Here is a 25638-nt window from a genome sequence, read left to right as displayed (position 1 = left end):
AGACAGAAAGCAAGATCTGCTAATCATAATCTGTTGGTGTGCGAGCTGGCGCTGTGCTGGCGTCAGAAGCAAATGATGTCACCAGCAAATGCTGCCCCCCCCCCCCCCGTACCCAGCATGCCTCGAAAGACTGCATCACTGCTCAGTCTGATAATCCCCTTGTCGCCTGGAGGGCACCCAGGAAGTACAGTCACTGAGTGTATGTACCATATATGAACTCACTGACTGCACTTATTGGACCTTAAAGCCCACAAGTATAATCACAGGCATGCATAATTCTGATTGAAATATAAATAAGGTAACGTGCTTAGTTTTGTGTTGCTGCAAAAGGACACAGGTGTGCTCTATTCTAATGACCATATGCAGTAGTCGAAGGTGTTATTAATGCTACTGACGACAAAGACTTATGTGTGGTGAAAGTACAAAGAGCAATTCACCAGCAAACATAGGAGACAAAACATTATACTGCAGCATGACAAAACTTTAAAGGGTAGATGGCAGTGTGTGTGTGTGTGTGTGTGTGTGTGTGTGTGTGTGTGTGTGTGTGTGTGTGTGTGTGTGTGTGTGTGTGTGTGTGTGTGTGTGTGTGTGTGTGTGTGTGTGTGTGTGTGTGTGTGTGTGTGTGTGTGTGTGTGTGTGTGTGTGTGAGAAAGACACAAAATAAAATAGGCTTGCATGTCTGCAGTGACTCAATGAATCATACAAAACCACTGCTGTCATAGTGTATATACCTCCATCTCTATTCACTATGTATGAGTGACCAATGTAGGGGATGTAGAAATGGCCAGAGAGGAGACAAGTCGCTCAAAGGCTCCAAGAGAGGCATTCTGGTGCAGCTCCAGCCTGTGCAGTACTGAGATAAGACAGCGAAGATGAGTAAAGGAGGGGAAAATCTACACTGGCGATGAGATATTTTTAAAATGAAAGAGGATGACGTGTGGTTGAAACATATTTTTTATTCCCCTTATGAGATCGTCCTCAGTGACGCCTGACATCCACAAGAAGTGAAGCTAAAACTAGAAATTGCAATCAGCATTGAAACCACCAGTATCAAGATACAGTAAATGGAACAATACGCTTGATTCATTCTCAGACCAATGGCTCAAAATATTTGTGACACAACGTCAAACATTTAAAAACAACTGCAAACAAAATCAGTTTTTTTTTAATCAACTCTTGAGTGCCACTCTAAAAGGTTTCTTCAGTATGATGAGGCACAAGGAGGAATACAGTAATACAGTACATGTGGTTACAATAAAGCTATAGTGTAGGTAGTTATTGATAATAAAAGAACCAGACAATATTTAAGATTTTTGGCCAATTTTGCTAATTTGCTAATTTTATCTGTCATTTACCTTTTCTACTCTTACCCTTGTGATCCGTACTTGGTTTTATTTTTATTTTTTATTGCAAAGTTCTGTGATGCCTGTTTTTTGTGTTTTAGATAGATAGATAGATAGATAGATAGATAGATAGATAGATAGATAGATAGATAGATAGATAGATAGATAGATAGATAGATAGATAGATAGATAGATAGATAGATAGATAGATAGATAGATAGATAGATAGATAGATAGATAGATAGATAGATAGATAGATAGATAGATAGATAGATAGATAGCACTCAGAAGAAATGCACACAGATACAGAAAAAAATTAATAAATAAAGACGCAACTGTATGAACCCCACCAAACATGGAATCATAAATGACATAACTACTACCGATTGACAGGCTTTATCATTTTTCTGAATACTGCAATGCAAATGCAAAGCCATGAAATTTTGTTTGCATGAATTCTCCCACAAAATTACAGGTTTAACTTTTTGCGGCTGAATGTGACTGTAAAGCAGATATGTTCAACAGTAGCTGGTATGAAGCTGGAAAAAAGATTAACAACAGGAAGACTCTGCAGTATTTGGGGAAGGATTTTACCTTTGACTCAGATAAAAACAGAGAAGAAGGGAAACATAGTTGGGCAAAGTAAGTCCTTATTCCAGCACAGTTAGCACATCATGCTCTTATGCATGTTTTATGAATGGCATGGAAAGAACTTTCAGAGTAAGAAGAGGTTGTAGACAAGGCTTGTCATAAAGGAATAAATATACATGTTTAACCATAAAATGTCTAATCAAATGACATCACTTCATTTTGTGACAAGAGGACAGCTAAATTTTTGGTAGAGTGGGTGATAGTCAGTAGTATTATATAACTCATTGTACAGGAGGCTATGATGTAACACATTTAGCCTATTGCTAATAAATATCTGTGATAAATGTCATCAGTCCCCCCCCCCCAATCACAGCCATCTTATAAGGAAAATTAATGCCTATTAATGTTTTTCCATTACACTGATTCATGCATGCATTTACCTGTACATATACATATACTTGAAATATGCAGAAAGACATCATCTGCATACAGAGAAGTTTTTCCTTATAATTTGTAGAAAAGGCTTGACACACATCACAAAAAGAAAAGAACAGAGAATGGATCCTCAGCATTAATACCCAAACAGGTTTTAAAAATGGATCATTAGTTTAATACAGTGTTTGATCACAGATGCATTTTATTACAAGCCAAAAGCAATTGATGTTTTGATATCTAAAATTATTTTTAGGTGGCAAAGAAATCAAGATGATGATATTTTTTGGATCAGAGAAATAGGTTCTGCACCATTGTTACCCTTTTCAGTTATCACTGCACACAGTTCCATCTATCAGTTGAAATTCATGAGAGTTACTGGAACATTGTCAGTGTGCCATGCCCAAAACTGTTTTCACTCGATGGCCAAAACTGAATCTTAAAGTGGGCTACCCGTGTTACGTTATTTTGTAAAGAAGTAAACTGGTATTATATTGTATTGTATTGTATTGTATTGTATTGTATTGTATTGTATTGTATTATATTATATTATATTATATTATATTATATTATATTATATTATATTATATTATATTATATTATATTATATTATATTATATTATATTATATTCCTTTGAAGTCAAATCATAAATCTTCTAAAATAGTGTTTTTGTTAAAGTCCCACATCAGATTTTGAAGTTTGTGTTTTGATAGTATGAAAGAAGTACAGTATGTCTTAATCTAAATTTTTGTAACAGTCAGCGTTTACAACATATGGAGTCTCTGTACCTTTTATACCTACAACAACAGCGTGATGAAGACTGTGTAAGCACACCTCACAACAGATCACGAGTTACAAATCTCCACTGGACTAAAGGTCCGCCGTGATGTGTGGGTGTGTGTGTGTGTGTGTGTGTGTGTGTATGTGTGTGTGTGTGTGTGTGTGTGTGCGTGTGCGTGTGCGTGTGTCTTTCTACATCGTTAAATGAGGCCACTCATTTCTCACACTCACATATTTAACCCACTGAACCCCTTACTGTTTACCAAAAAGATACTGAATACCTTTGCGTCATTTGTCTTTCACCTGCGTGGAGTTGACTCAGTGGTGCATCAGTGTTTGTGATGTCAGCAAATAGATCATTGTATTTGTGCAACACTGGTGAAGAAATATCTGAAAGAAAGAATGGTCAGACTTTTTCTCTGCGAATCACAAACAGGATTCATCTCCTGGTTGTCAGAAAGACACAGCCACTCTCTGAACCCAAACGACTCACATATGGAAGTCTAATCCAGTTTTGTCAGAGATGAGGCAGGATGATCAGTATCGAATGGATTAAAAGCGAGCTTGAAGACTGTTTCTGGTCAGACTTTCTGTTCTGAGTAAACGGATAGTATTCAGATGGGATATTGAACCGTCTTGATAAGCTATCAGCCAACATTCCTGCGTAAATGTGTAATCAAGGTCAGGGATGGAGAACGAGACACTGGAACTGGCATCAGATCCATAAATTCTCATTGGAGTGACGCATGAGGCAGAAAGATAAGTCATAGAAATCATTTGACACTCAACAGAACCAAAAGTGATTCAGCCAGAAAAATACTTTGATGATTCATCTTTCACTTCTGCTTAAGCCTGTCTGTCAAATACTATTTTATCTAACAAAGCCCATGGAACACGAGACTTTACCCCATCTAAAAGCTTCAGGTTTAAATTTCACCTTATATTTCTTTCTATTTAGTTCAAGCTTCTAAAATTCCAACTCATGTATTATGATAACGATACATTTGCTTGTTCAACTCAAGCAGTTTCCCTCCGGTTCAATAATGTCTTTAAAATTTGCTGTCATTCTGATTTACAAAGTTTATTCTAACGACATACTTTCTGTAATTGTAAATGCATTTTACATGTATTTATTAAGGTATTTTGGTTTGTGTATATACAATTATGTGATTTATTTATTTATTACTGAAGGTGTTTTACACTGCTTAAAAACACAATGAGTTAAATTCCATCTACTTAGGAATTATATACAGGTTTTTGGAGTGCGGTGTGTTCACACAAGCAAAGTTATTAAATGAAGTCAGACAAGGTGCAGACTAAATACGATTTTAAGCTTGTTGATGAATGTAATTCAAACACAAAGAGTTTCAATGAGGATCACTACAACTAATGGATCAGAGAAAGACAACATTCAATTCTGAAAAAATCTTTCATTCTTTAATTGGCAGTGATTTTCCAGAGTCACTTTTTGCATAACAACTATCATCACACATATTATCATCGTCACCTCATTAGCACAAAATGGTAAAATATATTCACAATGTTTCACTAAATGATTCTGCACCGCTCTAAGATGATTAGTATGTAGCACATACCAATGCAGAATCCCATGAGTCCAGGACTAATCCATATGTGTAGGCAGTTAAATGGTAGGCTTGTGGCAAAGCAGGAGCGACCACTGAATCAATGGATGAACATTATACAACATTGATTCGGTTCAGCTTCATTCTGACGAATAAACATAGCATCCATCCACTCAGCTAATCTGTTTTCTGCTCATCCCATTCATGGTTGCAGCCCTTTTATTCATCTGTTACGTAAATGATAAACAGATTTCCAACATTGTATACAAAACGTAGATGCATGCATTTGCATTTCACGTATTTAAGAGAGATTCTCTATAGAAACAGAAAAAAAAAATCTTTTAAAACCCAGAGAACATTGACAGAACTTTGTGGAGGTGATAATGGTCTCATGTTTTAAAATTCAACCAACTGGGGTGCAGTTCAAATATTGTGGGCCTCTGTAAACCCTCCTCATCTATGCTTGAGGCTAGCTGAGGCTACTTTAGCTGCTACTAATGTAACACACTCCATCTGAACTGTTGGTGGTCATGTTACGTACTTGCCAACAGGGCCTCACTCTTTATCAGTACAGTGTAAAGGGGAGGGCTGCATTGTGCATGAATGGCCCACACTCTCCATAACATTCCTGTGTGCTTATTTGTTATCTTATAGAGAATGTCTAAAACCACGAATACTGATCTGGATGTAACCTGTGGAGGAGAGGCAAAGGAAATTGACTGGGAAACTATATAGAGTAATTATTTTCCTAACATATCGTGCAAAATGGTTGACTAATGAAGTGGAGCGTGACATCAGCACCTGGATATCAGAATGACGCGCGTCACTGAGGATCATTAACATTCTCCTCATTCCAAGGACTTTCTAACGCATAGCAGCTCTGAAACTAGAACTGTATATGCTGGTATAGATAACTCCCCCCCGCCCAAACACATGCACACACACACACACACACACACACACACACACACACACACACACACACACACACACACTGTATATACCTGTATATGCATAATTTTCATTTTTAATTTAAAAATGGATGGCTCCTGGTAACATACTATCACCACCATTGACAATATTACAACCAAAATATTGATGAAGATCCTCTTCATCATCATTATAAGAACATCTTTGTTCATTATCCATGCACCTTATAACCTTAACCAAAGTAATAATGACACATACACAATCAAAACACAAGTATTGCTTCAAATATTAAATATAAGAACTTTCTACTCTCAGTTCAAATCTGATTCTGGTCTTAATCTAGATTATATTGAAATGTTTCGAACCAATTAGTTTTAAATTAGTTTGTGTGATCTAGGCTATAAATTACTTTAACTCAGACCTGCAGTGACTGTGGTCAGTGTCTCCCTCTAGCGTTGATAAATCATACCACAATGAAAAAGGGCTGTCAGCCTTATGCTGTAGATGAGTCCATTGATGAGACCCATTTACATTGAATAAAGTTAGTTCCACGTCAAAATAATAACTATAGTCACAAAAATGTAAGATATTTTGTTATAGTTACTGTGTAATGTGTTTACATTGGTTAGAATAACACCATGCGTCTGTGCTTGGAAGTTTTCAACTATGGTGTCAATGCATACAGACATGTGACATTGTTTTGAAATACTTGAAAATTGTTGGACCATTTTGTCAGTGCATTTTGGGTGGTTGTGCAACTTTTAAGTATTTTTAGTTGAATACTGTACTTAAAATTAGGTTAACACAAACTAAGCCTGGGGGTTACATATACTTCTGAGGTGATGAGACTCAGTTTTCTCAGTTGGTAAACCCCTTTGGTATAGCATGCTGCATCATCCTGTTTTATTTTAAGGTCTTCTGACTCCTGAGTTCAATAGAAATGGTGATGCATCTTTACAGCTTAGACTCATACTGTATAGGCCTTGTCATCCATCCGTCCATGCATCTATGTGATTTTTATTTTGTTTTGTTTTTTATTAAAGCTCATCCTTTGCTAGGTAGCAATGACACTGTAGCATCTTCCTGCAGACATGTGGCAAAAGGCAGGATTAAATTCTGGACCGTTTGCCAGTTCTTCATTACAAAGCTCAAACTAACAGTGCCAAACTTTGGTTAATGATTCTGGACATGATTGCACTGTATTTGGCAAGATTTTGCACTGCAAAGCAGTAGAGCTCAAGGTTAGACTTTACAGCAACACAGCATGGAACAGTGGGTCTACCATTAATCTAAAAAATAGCCCTGTTTATTGCTTAGTTTTTCATGATTTTCATGTTTCATAAAAAAAATCTCACCTCGGTTTTTTTTTTTTTTCTTACAAATGGCACCCTGATTTTAATCATCACATTATATCGCATGCCCGTGTCCTTTCAATTTTATTAAAATGTGCGTTGGCACAGGCTGCGTACAATAATTTGCCGAGTGAGCATGTTAAACAAACCCGATTAATTTCGTGAGGTAACGTTATAATCTGTCACCAGCAGGGAGCAGTAGTGCAGCACCGGTGAGATATCTTTAACCCTCAAAGAAGAACAACATAAATCCGGAAGCAAAGCTACAGATTTACTACGGCGATGCCACTGTCTGCTTTGCTGTGCCACTAATTGGTTTAGTCTCTCGTGGTAGCCAATCAGAGCTAGAGTAGGGCGGGACATGCCTTCACCGTAGTAGGGTCTCCCGGAAAGCGATCCAGTCCGTATTTTACAGCTTTCCCGCCGTTTCTCAAGTTTCATCTCGGCGCGTGCTCTGCCCCGTCTGCTTTGTGTCGTCAGGCAGAAAGAGAAACGCACGAACCGGGTGGTGTGTTCTCATGTCCAGACACACAGGAGGGTTTTATTTCTGTTTGGACTAATTACAAATCAGTTTCCTACATTTTGCCACAATGTCAGTGGGTGCAGAGTCTGGATTTTCGAGTGAGGAGGTCTTAAAAAGCCGCTTCCCCCTCCATCGGGCATGCAGGGATGGAGATATCGGTACCTTGTGCTCCCTCCTTCAGAGCACCGCAACCCCGGCTGATCTGGCGGTCGAGGACAGCTTTTACGGTTGGACGCCCATACACTGGGGGGCACATTTCGGAAAGGTAACGTGTTTTCTTGGTGTTTTACCTGCAAATATTCTTGAAATGCAAGTTTTGATAACTGAATGAGCGGCTAACGGCGTACGCGGGAGCCTCGTCTCGGCCATTTCCTGGTGAAGAGCGTAGCCATCATTAACGAAGGCCCGACTGGACTGTAAGCCTTATAATGTTATTGTTCTCCTGCCAGCGATTATTTATGCATATTTTGTTGGTAACGTCGTGTATTACGGTCCTGCAGGGATTTACCACCAACAAACTTAAGGTGACGTTTAGAAATCATTAACTTAATTTCCGTCGGAACCTCACGAAGCACAGCTGGTGTCGATTAATTAATAACTAGGTAATACGTCACCAGAATTATTGTAACGTTTGAAGACCGTCGGATTAATTAGTTTTATTCAAAACCCTGTGTCGTATCGAACACGTGGCCGATTCCTTTCCATGTAAACTTGTGAAACGTTCGTCACTTCTTTTTGTGCTACTCTTATATTATGAAGACTTAAATACGCTTAAAATACGTGTGAACACTAATGAGATTTTTCTTCTTTGTCATTGTTTTCTCAGTTGGAGTGTGTGATGCGTCTGGTCCAAGTGGGCTGTGGTGTGAATGCGGTGACTTCCAGGTTTGCACAGACGCCCACTCACATTGCTGCATTCGGGGGCCACCCTGAGTGTTTGTTATGGCTACTCCAAGCTGGTGCTGATCTTAACAGACAGGTATAATAACACACCCTACATGGGGGAAATGAATGGTCACATGTGTGTTAACATTGGGCTTATATTATCCGTAAGAAGAGGTACTTGCGCATGAGTAAAAAGAGATCAGTGTCAGAGGTGTTAGCACAGACTGATCCTATCAATGAGGATCACTCTGAAATGAGGTCAGGACCCTCACAGTATAGTCACTAAGTGAGTAGCAGGAAATTACTTCTATCTATACTGTATGTTGTTGAGTTATCACATTTTCTGCAATGAGGCTTTGCCAGTAAGGTTGCTCCTCCTCGTGTCTTTTCATGCACTGGGGCTATATTTTATGCTCTGCTGCACGTCTGGGAGAAATCAGATTAGTAGGTCATGATGACATAATGTCTTGTCATCATGGCATGAATTTCAAAAGCTTGGTTTTGAATTTGCTCAGTGTATGGTAGAATAGTCATCAAGGCAAATTTGTCCTTTCAAGCTGTTCTAGGTTAGTGCTGAATCACAGCCCACATTATGTTGTGGTTAGAAACAGCTGTTTTCTGTGTTTTCTCTGGCTTTCCTTCCATCTGCACTCTTACTAATGTGTAGCTGTAAATGTGTGTAGGTGGTGGTGAAGACCTGGGTGTGCTCTGTTGACCTGTACTGTTACTGGCTCTGATTAGTCCGGACATATTTGATTCACATCGAAACCATTCATATATATGTCTGTACTTAGACATGAAACAAACAGATATTTTGTCTCCTGAACATTTCTGTGTGTAACTCTAAACTTTTGTTATCATTCAGGACTATGTGGGCGAGACGCCCATCCACAAGGCTGCTCGTGCGGGCAGTCTGGAGTGTATCAACGCTCTCTTGATTCAGGGAGCAAAAGCTGAGTAAGTCCTGTGGTCAGATCTATCTTTAGTTCAATTCCTCTGTATTATCCAACTTTTCAGTTTGCACTTTTGCAAGGGATCACCACCAAAATTACAGCAGAGCGTAGGTGAAATGTAAATTTATTTTCTGCAATGCCAAATTTATAATGAAAGGGTCCGTAATTTCAGCTTTTTCTGTTTAAATATTAGACTTAACAATAAATATCAAGTTGTGAAGACCTGTCAGTTTGGAAAAATTGTGTCTTTCTTCACATACTCTGGTTTTATTAAAAAGATCCATTATTTAAAAAAACAGTCTTCTCCACGGGCTGTATATTACATATAATATTTCTATTGAGAGTAGAGCACAACTTTCAAAGCAGATCAAGCTGAACGTTGAACTTATAAAGGTCTTATAAAGATCTATGCAGTAAAACAGTTCTCGTTGTCCTGATGAATGTTTGGTTCTGTTTACTTTGTAAACCAAATAATCGCCTGTTAGCAATTTGTTTGAGCCAGAAGGCTATTTTAAATTAGTTAGAAGTGCTTTCACCATTTAAGAAGAAGAACAATTTGATGTTTCAGTTTTGGTTTATTTTGCAGTTTGTGGAAAATAAATTACGATATTGCACCACTGACTATTTTTCTGCCGTTGTGTAAAGGGTTTAGCTATTTTATGAGCTCCTATTGACATGAATGTTGTGTAGCATTAAGACGTTTCGAAATGGTGGAGTCAACATACAGAAAACAACAATAATTTGCAAAATTTTAGATAAATTGTACTACTTCAGACGAAACATTTCCATGTAGCTGTAAGGGTCTTGGCTCTTTTGTTGTGATTGCAACTGTACAACGTCCTGGATGGTCTGATATAGTGACAAATCCAAACACCACCGCGCGGTTGTGTGCATATTCTAGTCAAAAAACATTCAAATAAGTAGTTCCCAGTAATTTAGAGCAGGCATTCTGTCAAATTTTCAGCGTACAAAGTAGTTTGAGACGCGTCGTTAAATATTGGTAGAATTGGTGTTGTTCCCTTGAAAATGTGCCACATTGATAATCCTTGAAATTGTTGTTTTTCATTGCAACAATTCACATTAAGTTGCCCTCGGTGTGTATTATTATACCTGAAAAATAAAAATAAGACCTATTGGGCTCAAATATATTTTATATATATTTTATATATATTTTATTCTTTATCACTCTAATTTGTGGAAGAGCTGCATTGTAATAACGTTAATTAAATGTTTTAATATGAATTAACTGGATTGTAATTCCAAGTGTTACACATATATGAGGACAACTTAATGTAAACGTTTATTAGCTATTCTTAGTCTATTAGGCCATATTGCATGATGTTAAAGTCAAGAGTGTGGTTTTCTTTAACATTTGTATTTGTTAGTGTCTACATTCACAGCTTAACCAGATGACCAAATGCACATGCCCTCTTTTTTTCTGAAGCTGTTTTACCGTCTGTATGTGGCTATGTTTTTGTTGCATGAAATGAAAATGCAGAGATCATACAAAGTTTGTTGCACAAGTTACAATTGACTACAGAAGAAGTGCACAATCAGGTTTTTTTGGCAACATTTCTATTTCTGTCATCTGTTGAAAAGCAGACAAGTATGTTGACAAGGCAAAACTATTTTAGAAATGTTTGTCCCCGCCTTTTTTTCCTGGCAGCCGCGTTTCTATCCATTTATAGTTCCATTCTGTTATTGCTGCTGGATCTGAAGCACAAACAAAGGCCTAAGAGACACAACCCATTTTTCTGTCGCTTAAATTTAGATCCAAGTCCTTCCTGTAGAGGAAATTCTTTTAAAAGGATTGTAATATTCAAGTTTGGCCTTAACATATATGAAGCATTATTTCCTGAAGGTCTTGTGTAAGTGAGTCAATTCAGTGAGCTAGGCTGTATTTAGTCACATTTTCTAGGAGACTATTTTTTCCCTTTGAGCTTCTTGGTGCCCACACTTTATAATACGGTCATTTATGAATCAGTTGTTTGTCCAGCTTGGATCACAAATGCAACAGTGGAACTATAAATGACATTAGTAGAAGCTAACATCAGACGTTGACTTGTTATAATCCACCTTAAAATTACAAACTTGTCACTTCTGTCATCTTAGTCATTTTACATGCAATTTCATTTTTTGCAACAAAATAAATGCCTTTTTCTAATTCAGCTGATGTCCAGAGACCCAAAACAATTGGGGAGTTTCTGTTAAATCTTTTATCACAGTGACACAGTGGTGTAGTGGTCAGCGCTGTTGCCTCACAGCAATAAGGTCATGGGTTCAAACCCCTTTATTTCCAACACGGCCTGTCTGTGTAGAGTTTGCATGTTCTCTCCATGTCTAAATGGGTTTTCTCCGGTTACTCCGGTTTCCCTCCATCATCAGGAAAAACATGCTCCTAAGGAATATTATGTTATGTTGGCCTGTAGTGGCCGTGCACGCAGAGTGCAGCGGTTCAGGACCATCTCTTCTTTCCAACCTGGCAATTTTGTTGTACTATGTATGATGACAATAAAGCATCTAAATCTTACTATATCAGGTCTTCGGTATTATATATGTTAGATGAGCAAATGATGCAGAAAAGTTAATCCTAATATACCATAGTGAGATAGTTTCTTCTCATTCAGCACTTAGAATGTGGATAGAGGGCATTTGTCATCAACGTTAATTAATTAAATTTGATGCGAATTCTGCCTAACAAATCATAATTCCATATCATAGTCGTAATTATGTTTCTCGTCTCTTCCATTTTAATCACACTGGAATCTAAAGTTGTTGCATCATTTATATTTTTAATCAGTAGGTGATTCTAGCACTTCAGATGCTTTTTTACTAGCTAAACATCAAACCAAGGAAATTGACTTGATAGTCTTAATTAATCCATTTTCTTTATGAAATGAAACCCCTGGTTGTTTTGGCAATTTAAAGATATTAAATCCATGCAGACAGGTTTAATAAATGCTTCATTTGTTGTCGAGGTTATGTAATGTGCATTTGTTTATCAATTATGATGATTATGATGAAAATGATGTGTTATTTTATGTTTTCCCTTGCAGATGACAGAAATTGTTGGTAGTTTAGTTTATTGAAGTTAGTTATTATTTTTATTATTATCATTTTTTACGTATGACCCAGAAATGTAGTTGGCCACGACGTGTAGGGAAAATAAGGAACAGTAGGAGATATTGAGGCTCATGACACAATAACTTAACAACTTCAAGAATCAGGTTTATATTGTTTTCATGTTAACAAAATTATTTAAAGTCTAGCAAAAAAATTACCAAATAACAAAATAGTTTTTAAAAAAACTTGATCTCATTCATGAAGGTTTATAAAAATAAGCACCCATAAAACAACAGTGGCTTACATTATTCATTTATTTTATGTTTGATGTAGTATGTGATGTATGGTACTGTAAAAATAGTGTCCTAATTTTATTCAGATTGCCATCGTCACAGTGTCAAGCAATTGAAAGTAACGACTCCAAATTCAAGATTAGATTTGATTCATGGCATTTATTTAACATTGTGATTAGATTTAAACTTCATTTTCATCACCTGATGATTGATCAAGCTTCTGAAATTTTCCTTTTACAAAAAAGATGGCTTAGATCTAAAAATATAAAATAACCCTCACTAAGGCCATGAATTTAGAAACAAAATCATTAACTTAATATTTAATATTTACTAATTCAACAACAAGCTGTTAAACATGGAAACGAAATAAGAGTCACTGATGCCTTTAAGGACTGTAACTTCTCTTTTTGAGGTGATGTGTCCCCTCAGATGCAGCACCACAGGTATTAGTGGACATCGCTTGAGGTAAACCTTCCCAGTCAATGCTCAGATGAATTGTAGCGGTAAAGTGGGAACTTCTTGATTTTCTTGACTTTCAAATGGTCACCAGGATCAGAAGAGAGGTATCACACCCCACGGACTTCTGGGAATATTTTCCAGTTCTCTTTCTCCGTCATCTCCAGCTGTATGATGCCTATGTCACTAACGAGTGGTTCCTGTTAGCTTTGAGGGCAATATGGAGCTCTCATTGGCTGCGCATCAAGAAATGCAACTCCATTCCTGTAAACAACTAAATCAATATCCTTACATTGAAACCTGTTTCTTTATAATAAGACATAAAGAAAAGAAGGCTCCCTACAGCAAAGTCTTCATTTTTGCGGATGGTGAATCTAGTCTTCTTGCTTTCGCTGGCCCATTGACAAAATATGCAAATGCATTTTTTCCAGGAATTCGGATAATAATCTCCACAAATGTGTTTCAATTTGTAGTTTTAATATAAAGAATATTTCTTTCAAGCCATCAAGATTCTATTAAAATAAATTTTCAAATCATAAATCTTCTGCATTTATAGAAATAGTCGCTGCATTGTGTAAATGAAGAAGACATTACTGGAGACGTCCATGGAAGTCACTCATCTTGAGTTCCTTTGTGAATATTCTTGACCTCTGATCAAATACTTTGAATCAGCTCGTGTCACTTCACATCTTGTGTTCTTGAACACTACTCAAAGACTGTGACTGGCCTGCTGGTCCATGCCTGCATGAAGGGAAGTGACGATTCTGTGTTCTTAAATGTTATCTTTTGCAGCTGTTACTTTCCAGCTCTTCTTTGGACTAGTGTTCGCCTGTCTTCTTGTCTTGATCTACATTTACACATCAGACAAATTCCATTTACTTTGGTTTCAGAGCCACAATCCAGATGAAGGGGTAAAAACCTACTGAATAACCTGAGATGCATGTTGCATCCCATTACAATGCAGGAAGAGCCTTCCCCTGGAAGCGTACTGCTTTGTCCAATAAAACTTTAAAATACTGAAATATAAAAGGCTTTACGTATGCACATGTTCATTGTTCCTAACCCTACAGCGTAGAAGCAATCTTTAATATTAATACATATTCACATCACCATGAAAACTTATCATTAGAGGTGCTTTGTGTCATTTGTCATGAGCCTCAGAGTGTTAGGCTAGCAGCAGGTAGGACAGTGTTCAGAGGCTGCCAGTGATGACAGTAGATCAGAGGAGCTGAGTGAGAGAGTCGCATAGCATCATGTAACTGTGTAATGCTAACACTCATACTGTTGAAATGGTTCTTCACTGTCATATCACTGTATAAAATATTTGATTTTCTACACATAAATGTTTCATTTTGTATGTCACAGTATTAACCCTATGAGACATAGCCTGTTTTGACATCTGATCTTTGTCACCTTTTCCTGTATGAAAGTGACAATAAGTTTCAAAAGAAGTTTTCTATACTGTTAACAGAAGCAGAACCGTACGTCTTAATGTTTTGCAGCCATTGAATTGGAAATGACTTGGTTCTTTCAAGTAATCCTAGAAAGGGGGAGAATAGACACTGCTGAGTCTGCCCCGTTCCCTGGGATAGCCGCACTGTTGTGGCATTGAGTGTTCTCACTATCGCTTCCTATCTACACACTGGCAAACTGTTGAGGTATTTCTTGCGGTGATTGGTTTTAATGCTAGGTTTTTATGAATCAAAATTAAAGTTTTAAACCTGCATGCTTTGCTTATTATCCATAATTGTTCCTGTATCTAGTTTTTTTTTTTATTTTAGTATTTGTTTTTGACTGTGAACTAACCATAGGAACCCATTATATGGACAGGTTTAATCACGTGAGTCCCATGTCAACATGTAGCATGATGATAGGCTGCCTCTGGAAGGTTAGATGATAGAACAGATACATATTGTGTGCTTAGGTCGGAAAAGCAAAGCATACCAGGCATTAAAGAATTAACGCTTCCTTTTTAAATTGCACCATCAAACCTGACTTAGCAGCTGCATTGGGTTCTGAATTTTTTGGATCAATGCTTATTGTAGATGACAGGTCTCATTAAAGGAATATGATTCATAAAATATTGTAAACTGATCACTTTTTGGAGGTTACTAAATTCCAAGTAATAGAACAAAATGAAGAAAATAAATGTCAGAGAGAGCTGCAGAATATCTGAGACTTTGAAGTTAAGGACTTTATTTCATCATCTAGTGTTTTAAAGCAAATAATATGTGGGATCTTCAGAGATGGCTTTGTCAGTAAAAATTACATATTAAAGTCTCTAATAGGTAAAGGGGGATTTGCAGTAATTGTCTAGAGTTTAATTTCATTAATTATTTAATCCATCCATTCACTTGTTTTACTTTTAAGTGTTTTAAAACAGTGCAGTGAATTAAGATAAAATTTGCAAACATGACTCTTGAGGGCGTAGGCCGGATCACTAAGCCTTTGGATAACTAGTACATCTTAGAAGCATTTTGCATTAATAGTGTTTGACTATAACTGATTATGCTTTAAATTATAAAAATAAAACAAATTTTCCAAAGGTATCCAAACATTAAGTTTTTGATTTGTTTATCTCTAGTTCCTTTCATGATTTGATAACTTTTTTTCAGACACTTTTTAGTTTGTTACAGTACTGATTTGATAGTCATTAACATTTTAAGTCGTAGAACATTTATTCCTTCTAGTGAGACCAGTACATCTACCTGAAATGGTATTCAATTTACAACCAATCACATGGACTATTTCTTGGAAGCGTTAATTTTGAACGGGATGGGTAATATGCAAAAAGTTATTGTGTGAGTTTCCTTTTTTTATTTTAAATTCTTTATCAAATGTATTTCATATGCGTTTGATCTTGAAATGTTTATTTTTTTGAATAACTGTTGAGGTAAATTGCAGGGAGAAATTTCTTAATGTAATGAGTGAACAAACAGCAACTCTTCAAAGTTTGGCTCATTGTGTGGAAGTCAATGTCACTTGGTATTTCGCTAACTGAAAATCGTTAAACTACTGCAGACAACAGCAGATTAATCACGTAGTTCCTAAAGCAACCACCAAGTATTCCATTTCTGGTGTGTTGTGTGTTACGTAGTGTGTAGATGATGTTTTGTTTTATTTTAATCAGTTTTATTTGTAATCCAGAGTCCCAGCTCTTTCACAAAGACGTGGCTGATTGCTCAGAATTTACTTTGTAGAATGAAGACATTCAGCATCAGAACAATAGCAGCATTGTTTTGTTAACGGTCAAATAGCAGGAGAGAAATGCTCAATTGTTGAGCTGTAAGCTCCCCATTGGCTGGAGGCAGACCGGCAGGCAATTGGTCCTGCATGTTCAGTTCACATCAGCAGGAGAACCTGTTTATCTGGCAGTCCGTTTGCTGCATTGCTGCAGCAGCATTCTAGTCAAGAGTTCATTTTTAATCTGTGTAATCAGTAATTGAATAAAGAATCCATACTCTCAAGTGAAATGACTTCCATACTTCAAATTGAAAATGTGTTGAACTGCAGTTTCTCATTCATTACTGAATCTAAAAACAAAATTATTTCTGCTGCAACTGGACATGATTAACACAAATGTTTATAATGTGGAGTTTTACAGTTCAATTCTGTCATTTTTCATGTTCATCTGTCTTGAAAGAAGAAGACATCCGAGTTTCCAGTGCTTGAAAATCACATTTCTCATTCTTTATAACCGCTGAACCCGGAGTATCCTGAAGATCCAGCTGTCAAGTCCTGCCTTTCTATGATCTCCTGGATCTTGTATTTGCCTTGGAGGAATGCTAAGGTGTCCTATTTCACACTTGGCCTCCCCACTTCTCAGACATCCATTATGTACAGTCTACATTTAAGCAGGACCTAGTTCTCTTTTTCAGGCCAACACTTAACTGGCTGGAATCTGGCGTTCCTCAAATGTTTCAAACAATGTCACAGTTGGATTTGTGAGAAGATGGTTTCCTGCAAAGTCCTTGATCTTGATTTTTGCCTTGAAGACGAGACAAAGTTCTACATCACCTGCAGAGTTTCTCCTTTTGATTCAGTGGATCTGAGATAAAATGTCTTAATCATCATTCCAAGTTCTTCTGACAACGAGCTTGCATACTTTCCATTGCCTTAATCATGTCCTTTTGCAGCAGGCATTTAAAAAAAATATTTGGATAACACTCGAGATTTAAATTGAATAAGGAAGCAAATGATCCAAAGGGATCAGTCGTCATCTCATGATGACGAAGAAGAGGATGTGAGAGGGTAGAGCAGCACAGTTTATTTCTAAACATCTGTATTTGTCTGTTCCTGTGAATACTTAATGCGTGTCTGTGTGTGTTTGTGTGTGTGTGATGGGGTGAGTCTTGTTCTGTGTGTTTATTTGTGTGGATCAGATGTACAGTCCACGTCTCTAACACTCCTCCTTCTCATTGTGCAGTATGAGGAATGCCAGTGGGCTGACTGCCGCCGACCTGGCCCATGCCCAGGGATTCCAGGAGTGTGCTGAGATTCTGTCCAATGCCCAGAACTTCCAGCAAAACATGGCTCAGTCCAATAATGGGGTTTTTCTGAATGGCATGACCCAGAATGGGAGCAACACTCACCCCATTATTCAGGGGCGCAGCTTTTTAAATGGCGTTCCCAACAGGAAGCGGTCGTTTGATGGCATGGAGGCAAACCCAGTGAAGAAGGCCAGACCTAATGGTAAGTGATTTCTACTGAGATTTTTATAGGTCACTGGAAAGGAATACAGTATTTTCCGCACTATAAGGTGCACTGGACTATAAGGTGCACCTTCAATGAATGACCTATTTCAAAACTTTTTTCACAAAAAAGGCCCACTGGATTAGAAGGCGCAGTCTGTTTTTGAGAAAATTAAAGGCTTTTAGTTGCGCCTTATAGTGCGGAAATTACTGTAGTGTTCTTTAATTGCAGAAACGTAATGAAATGAAATTAAAATATTTTATTGTACAGTAATCCTCGCTTATTTGTGCTTCAAGATGCACGGCTTCACTGCATCGCAGATTTTTAGTAGGTAGTCACGTGATTCCGTACAGGCATGCTATTGGCTGACAGCATCTGTGTGTGTGCTGCTTTCTGACTCACGTTTCCTCCTGCAACTTCTTTAATACAAAAATGCTTTGAACAGTCTATAGGAGTGTGGGAAAAGTAAATACAGATATAAGGTGGTTTAATATCAGTAAGGGGGAGGTTCATAAACGTTTAAATTACTATAATAGTTTGTCGCTTTATCTCGGAATTTCGTAATTTAAGGGTGGTTCTGGAACACATTAACCGTGAGTAACGAAGGATTACTGTATGTGTTTATAGTTCAGAAGGTAGAAATGTCTTAAAAATGGAGCTGGGACAGAAATAGATTCAATTGAAGCCTCATCAAGGCCCAGCATTTCCGTCAACTTTGACATTAACAATGAAGTTCTGCTGAGACGTCATACCCAACTTCTGATGGTGACCATCTGTCTCTGTTAGGGCTGGTCATGCAACCAGCATTGCTGAACAGTTATGGGCCACAGAACGGTGCTGGGGAGGCCCAGATGGAAAGCATGAACATGGAGATGGCAGCCACGTTAACCTCAGGTGGGCCAGGACCCTTTGCATATGGGCTGAATGGGTTTGCACCACTGCAGGGGCAGAGGCCCATGGATCAGGGTGAAGACCAGGGGGCACGGGACCAGTCAAGACCTGCAACTAAAGAGCTGGAGGTCATCACTGTGGCATCAATGCAGACCCCGTGTCGTTGCACCAACTCTTATGCCTACCTGTAGAGGGTGTGTGTGTGTGTAGTGACAGAGGCTCCCATTTGTGCAGTATCTCCCTCTGTGTCGCCAGCTACTTTTTGAATACGTTGTACCAACAGAGGTTAAGACAAAGTTTCTGGAACCCGCTCACAAACGTTTGTCTGGTGCTGTACATGCGTAAAATACATCATTTTAATTTAAGTGATTGTACAGTTGAAAGGTGGGGTGAGTGCGCGTGTGTGCTGTATTTTCTACTTTTTCCATGTAACTTAATATACTTGGATGGATAAAAGCATTGAGTTTTCTTTGTAATACAAATGTATGGATAATCATTGTGTATTCCTTAATTTTCCATGTTCATAATAAAGGTTTGAGTTTTGTTTTGCACAATTATATAGATGACACTAATGATTGGCATTCACTTGACATTCAGGTCACACACACTGCTGTAGGTGGGTGACGAGAAAAACAAAAACTGATATGTTGAACATTATGATTTCTTTTAGAGTTATGACTGAAAAGTGATTAATATACGTATTAATAGAATGTTTACTTGTTATTTGGCATGATTCAAGCATAAATAACCATATAAAGAGACTCTTCAATATACGCGAAGGATAAATGCTGCCACATATTAGTCGATGCTGTCGTCAAGAATGATCTTATGCCAAAGCATATCTGTAACATGAATGTAGCTTGGAAGTCATAAATGGTTCACTATATAGATTGTTTTAGTTTTCTAATGTTATTCAAGCAGTCTTGGAGGCTGTGTTTATGATTTTTCCTCGTTCACATTAATTTTGGTTTATTTGAATCTCAGCTCTGGGGGGTGGATTTTTGAATGTTAGACAACAAGCAGGGCTTGCACACCTGTATGTTAAATAATATCCAGTCCGATTTTCAAATTCATAATCGGATGTTTTACAATCAGGTTTGAGTGAAAAACAACTGCTCAAGAAAGATGGCATGGATTTGAAAAAGGCCTTATGTTATCTAATAGATGAACAGTTATTTAATGTGCATCATTGGGTAATATATATTGTTTTTGTATTTGGTTCTATTTCATGTTGCCAATGATATTTGTATTTTGTTGTAGATGGCAGAAGGTATTTGGTGTTTAGTCATTCAATTTGGAATGTCTGTTGCCTTGTGCTAAGCAGGTTTAGCTTTGTATTTGATTGTGTGAATCATTAAATGTTCATAATTTTTGTAAATGTGATGGTGGTGGAGTTTTGTTTTCTTAATGTATGCTCATGCGTCTGCCATGTGAGGCATTTTTGCTGGCCCACAAAAAACCTATGAAAAAATTTCAATTATTTTCACAATTGCAAAACACAATGTTACTGAAGTAAGTCAACTTCTAACAATCATATCTGCCTGTGCTGGATTTGGGTCTACAGCACGCAAATATGACTTTCTGGAAATTTTTCTCTTGACCAGCTTAAATAACGCCGGGGTGAAAAATCTAGGTCAGTGTGTCACGCAGTAAATGTATGTCAAAGTGACACCGGATCACAATGTGTTCTATTTAAAACTGGGTCTCAGGTCAAACTTAAACGAGGTTCTAGGTAGTGTTTTGCAATTTCTTGATCAACTATTTGAACAATGAGTGCGTTGGAAAATGGCCAAATAGTTGCTTTTCAACCCCAGTGGGCAGCTGATCTCAAGCCTCATTTATGATACTTGTGCAAAACAAAATCAGTTCAGTGTTTTGCCTCTTGTATTTTGAGAAGCAAGGGACATGGTCGCAATTTAATTATGAATTTCTTTTGACTATTTGTCTCATTTCCAGTGGAGGGTGAGAGACATTGTGAGGACTTTTCCTCAAACGGTCACGATCAACTTCCTTTTGGGTGTGACCCAGCGGCAGAAGTAGTCCCGGGACAATGCGTTTACAGCGACTCACCTGACAACAGCAGCTCTGCAGGCAGCCAGATGGAGCACCAGAAGTCTGTGAAAGCAGAGCAATTCTATGACCATGCCTTCTTCAGCACCATGCTTCTTTACCATGGATCCTAAAAGACAAAGGGTTTGATCGACAGGCCGTTCATCTTGTCCAAATCATGTGCAGGCCTGAACATGCATTATTTTGCCTTAAAGCCAGTGATTGTTCCTTTTAATCATTGAAATATTCTTGTGTTGAACAGGCAGGCACATTGTTACCTGTATTGAAATTTTGTATCTGAGTTTATGCCTGTTGTTGAAAAAAAGATGGTTATTGCTCATACAAGTTTGATTAAATTTCAAGTAGCCTTGTTCTCTATACTCAGACATCTGTAGTGAACCATTATGAAGACTTAGATTTTGTTCGAGTTTGTGAGTAATACTTTCTCCTCCAAGTTAATAAACATTCCCAATGCAGAGCATGTTCCTCACCTCTAATTTAAAAATCTTACAAGTTACAGTATTTTTTGACATCTCCATATACAGTATATTAGATAACTTGTTAAATAAGTCATTACTATTAATGACATTTTGTTGGATTTTTTTTGTGTTGTTGGGTTCCATTTTTTGCACAGAAAGTCGAACTTCTGTTGTATTAAAATTTATTAACAATCCATATGCATCAATTATTGAATTGTTTGGCGTGTTTTATTAGTAATAGGGCTGTGGGTGTGATCGATGAAGAGATCCCACTCAGGTTGGGCCCGTGGGGGTGGGTTGGGGGGGTACTGTTGTGACGTAGCACCAACAATCACCTGTCACCGGCAGGAGCGACCTTCACTGTGGCTGCGTTGCACTAACGTGACGTCATCGTGTCCACGCCCCGGTACAGGCGACTTTCGCAAAGAGACAAGGGGTGGGAAAATGACGTTTATTCAAATCAAACAAGGTATCACATGCACGTGCTTTATTTAGTACTTTATTTCTCAGCATAACATGTTATCATTTCGAATTTATTGTTGGAAAATAATTATTCAACATATATTCTTTCTCTACAAAATCCTTAAGAATACCACAGTCCAATTTTCGTCCCCCTGCTTCTTGATTGTGGTATCGCCCTATAAAGCTAGTTAGGCAACCAAAAGAGTGAGGATTATCTAGAGAACGACGGGGCCACCAGGAGTAACAAGGAGGTGTCAGATAACATCAGTACATGCATATTTTTTTTATACATATATAACAAAAACAGCCCTGTTAACGTATAAGTATTGTAAATAGACCTTCCACAGTTCAAGGCATGTCAACCCCGGCTAGAAGGAGACTTATGAGAGATTTTAAACGGTGAGTTGATGGGCAGCGTTATGCCAGTGCCGATAATGTTGCCATGGTATGATTTGTCAAAAACAGCTCAGATTAGCCTAGCTGTCATTAGCTCGACTAGCTAAGCTAAGCGCCATTTTTAACCTATTTATGTATATACCAATATTTTCGTTTAAATAAAAAATACCTCGTTGAGCACGCAATGTAACAGCCTGTTAGAATTAACCAGAAGAATGTCGATGAAATAACGCTGTCTTGTTAAAGCTGGCAGTGCTAAAGCTAGTAGCTCGCAGTGCTAACGCATGCCATGCTAACGAGTTAGTCGACCAGGTTGCGGCTTCACGTTACGATTGCGAGATAACTTTAAACTAGCCAGCATTTATTTACCATTTATTTGGATTAGCGACGTTTCCAATGATTACCATTAATACAAGTCTGTCTCCTCAACATTAATGCTATTTCAGATGAGCAACTCCAAACACATACGTAGCTACAAGTAAATGAGTTTGAAAAGTTTATTTAGCACATGTACCAAAGGAAATATATGAAGTTACATGAAAAACATGATGAACAATGAAATAATTAAATCAACGGACAAATTTATCTGGCAACCCATTTCCATCTCCACAGTCGGTAGTAATGGAAAATGTGGTTATTGTAAGTAAATTGATATTATATATGTGGCTGTACGGCACTAATTTTGGATCTATAAAACACAATTTCCTTAAATTGAATTTAAATTACAATCTTAAGTATACATAATGAATATCGAGTGATTTTTGGAGAATTTCCTAGTTTGTATCATAAATTGGTAAAAGCAGAGGGCTGGTTTATTTCCATTTTTGCAAATCTATCATCACCAGTATTTATCATTTACAATTATCATTTCAAATAACAAATTTAGCTTTTGTTTTATTTGAAAAGGACAGAGATCATTCACCTGATATCTGATAAATTTTACAGAAACTATAGAGATCCATTTTCTTTTTTTTGCGTTAAAGGCTACAAGAGGACCCTCCTGCTGGTGTTAGTGGTGCGCCATCTGAAAACAATATCATGGTGTGGAATGCAGTCATATTTGGGTAAGGCATTGATGCACAGCCATAATGTATATACAGTTTAGCAAATTCTATACAAATTTATGCTTTAGTCCTAAAACGGTTGCTTCTTTCCCTTCCATGTTACAGCCCTGAAGGAACTCCCTTTGAGGATGGTAAGCATCGCACTGTATTTATAACTTACTATTTACTGTAATGAATCATATGTTCTGTATGTTATGTTATGTGAATCAGTTTAACATTGTATCTTCTGGATTGGCCTTAAAGCTGATATTCCATCTAAAAAATTTTCATATGTAGCTCACTTTGAAATTATTTTACAATATATTTCTATACAGCCTGTATAAAACCAAACCTTCACCATTCCTTAAAACAAACAAGTTTTCAGGTTGACAGTCACTTCTCTCACACACTGTGAACCTTCCCCCTAACATCACAAATTTAGGTTTAGTATCTCATGAATGTTTTTTCTCTCTATCCTTTTCCTCAGGTACATTTAAACTTACTGTAGAGTTTACAGAAGAATACCCCAACAAACCCCCGACTGTACGATTTGTGTCCAAGATGTTTCATCCAAATGGTAGGCACACTATTATCTGGTATATTTTAACATATGATGAATGAAAAAAATCTGTCAGTGATGATCAACTATGTTTTTATCCACAGTCTATGCAGATGGCAGTATATGTTTGGACATCCTACAGAATCGTTGGAGTCCCACTTATGATGTGTCCTCTATTCTTACATCTATCCAGGTGAGAGGTGTCACGAGGTGCAGTGTTAGGCATTTAAAGTGCAGCAATGCTTTGTTTCTAGCACAGAGAAAAAACTATTGATTTTACAGTGAATAAAAAAAAACAAGCCAAACAGTTAGCTTTTTTTTTAATGACTCCAGACTGACACATTCAAAAGTATGTCAGCCTTTGTTAGTGGTAAACAAATGGCAAATAGATTACATCACACATGTAAAATTATGCAAAGTGAACTTGTCTCTGTACAAACAAACGCTGAGGTAAAATATGTTGGTAAATGAATTTAGGCTCAAGAAACATAGGCAAATGCAGTGAGATTTTAAATTCGGCACAGGTGCAGCAATTAAGAATTATTTTTAACAGGTTAAATTTCTTATTAACATCTGTTTTTCGTTTATGAAATGAGAGAATATGGTAAACATTTAAAAAACTGTTTCTAATAATGGTAATAGTTTTTTCTGTTTTATTGAACCACTCTAGACACAAAATTCCATTTGTGAAGGTTTTTGACAAAGTAGATGGTTGACTATATTTGACAGGTTGGTTCATTGTTCACTAAAACATTCTTAACACATCTTGTCCTCAGTCTCTGCTTGATGAACCAAACCCTAACAGTCCAGCAAACAGCCAGGCAGCCCAGCTGTACCAGGAGAATAAGCGGGAGTATGAGAAGCGTGTGTCTGCCATCGTAGAACAAAGCTGGAGAGACAGTTGACCTGACAATCCTGATAGCTGCTGTCTCCATTGTTAAAGCTGTGTGTGCTGCAAATTTTAGTGGAGTACCTCTTAATTTTTTGTCCCCCCACCTTTTTGATTTTAAGCTTTTATGCACTTTACCTCCAACTTCCCTACATAAAATTGTTTTCTTTGACTGCTGAGAGGGATTTTTTTTTTCCAGTTTATATCCCCCTTTTCTATTCGATCGGGAGAAATGTGCTGAATCTTGCCTTGATCTTTTGTTAGTATGGACTTGGAGGCCAATAACCCAAATTATGGTGTGTTCTACCTTATTGTAATAACTTCTCATGACTTAATGGTAAACGTCTTAAGGGTTTGTTAAGTCATGGGTCCTATTCAATTGTGCTCCTCATTTGTCAGTTGGTTTGGGCTCCAAATGTATTCATCTTACCTTGAGAGAATGAGCATCCTAAGCATCATCGACTACAACTAAATGCGACATCTTTAGGCCACGTCTTTTGCTGTGTTGTGAACTCTGTTACATGCATGACAGAAAGAGTGTATTCACGTTCCTGTTCAATACTCATGTATATAAGAAACCTGCAACTGAATTATGTACAGATTTTGCACTGGTTGTTCCCCATGTCATTTTTTCAGCACTTGTAAATAAAAAAGGCAAATTCATCTTGATGTGAAGATTGGTTTATAATTACTTTAATCAAAAAACAAATATGTGGAGTCTCACTTTTGTTCAAATTTCTAAACCTAGAGGACAGAAATCAGTCTGTGAACCTGTTGTGATGGTTCTGGTCTGTTCCTCAGATTTCAGTTGTCGGTGATTTTGCGTTCACGTAGAGGTGATCTTCGGTCAGAAGTTATTTTGAGATGTAGATTCTGAAACATCTCAGATTCAAATGGATTTCATCTACTTGTGTCGAAGTTCAGACGTTACATCTACATGAATGGAAAAGCCATTATAGACTCACCGTTCTGCATTAGGTTTCCACAATCAAG

The 25638-nt window shown here is 37.4% G+C and overlaps 2 protein-coding genes across 2 annotated transcripts; both read left to right on the top strand.

Moving 5' to 3' along the window:
- The first annotated feature begins 7468 nt into the window (after positions 1 to 7468).
- On the top strand, positions 7469 to 21490 carry ankrd10b (ankyrin repeat domain 10b). Its single transcript, XM_068329334.1, has 6 exons — positions 7469 to 7800; positions 8362 to 8514; positions 9286 to 9377; positions 17612 to 17877; positions 18664 to 18771; positions 20725 to 21490. The coding sequence occupies exons 1-6, from the start codon at positions 7603 to 7605 to the stop codon at positions 20949 to 20951; spliced, it is 1044 nt and encodes a 347-aa protein (XP_068185435.1). The 5' UTR covers positions 7469 to 7602; the 3' UTR covers positions 20952 to 21490.
- Positions 21491 to 21977: 487 nt separating this feature from the next.
- On the top strand, positions 21978 to 25308 carry ube2al (ubiquitin conjugating enzyme E2 A, like). The gene is made up of 6 exons (XM_068329346.1): positions 21978 to 22157; positions 23138 to 23218; positions 23324 to 23349; positions 23685 to 23774; positions 23861 to 23949; positions 24533 to 25308. Exons 1-6 carry the CDS (start codon positions 22114 to 22116, stop codon positions 24659 to 24661), a joined length of 459 nt encoding a protein of 152 aa, XP_068185447.1. The 5' UTR covers positions 21978 to 22113; the 3' UTR covers positions 24662 to 25308.
- The last annotated feature ends 330 nt before the right edge of the window (positions 25309 to 25638 follow it).

This window comes from Antennarius striatus, chromosome 12 (genome assembly GCF_040054535.1).
Source record: "Antennarius striatus isolate MH-2024 chromosome 12, ASM4005453v1, whole genome shotgun sequence".
Taxonomy (NCBI): domain Eukaryota; kingdom Metazoa; phylum Chordata; class Actinopteri; order Lophiiformes; family Antennariidae; genus Antennarius; species Antennarius striatus.
This window is presented reverse-complemented; position numbering and strand designations above follow the sequence as displayed.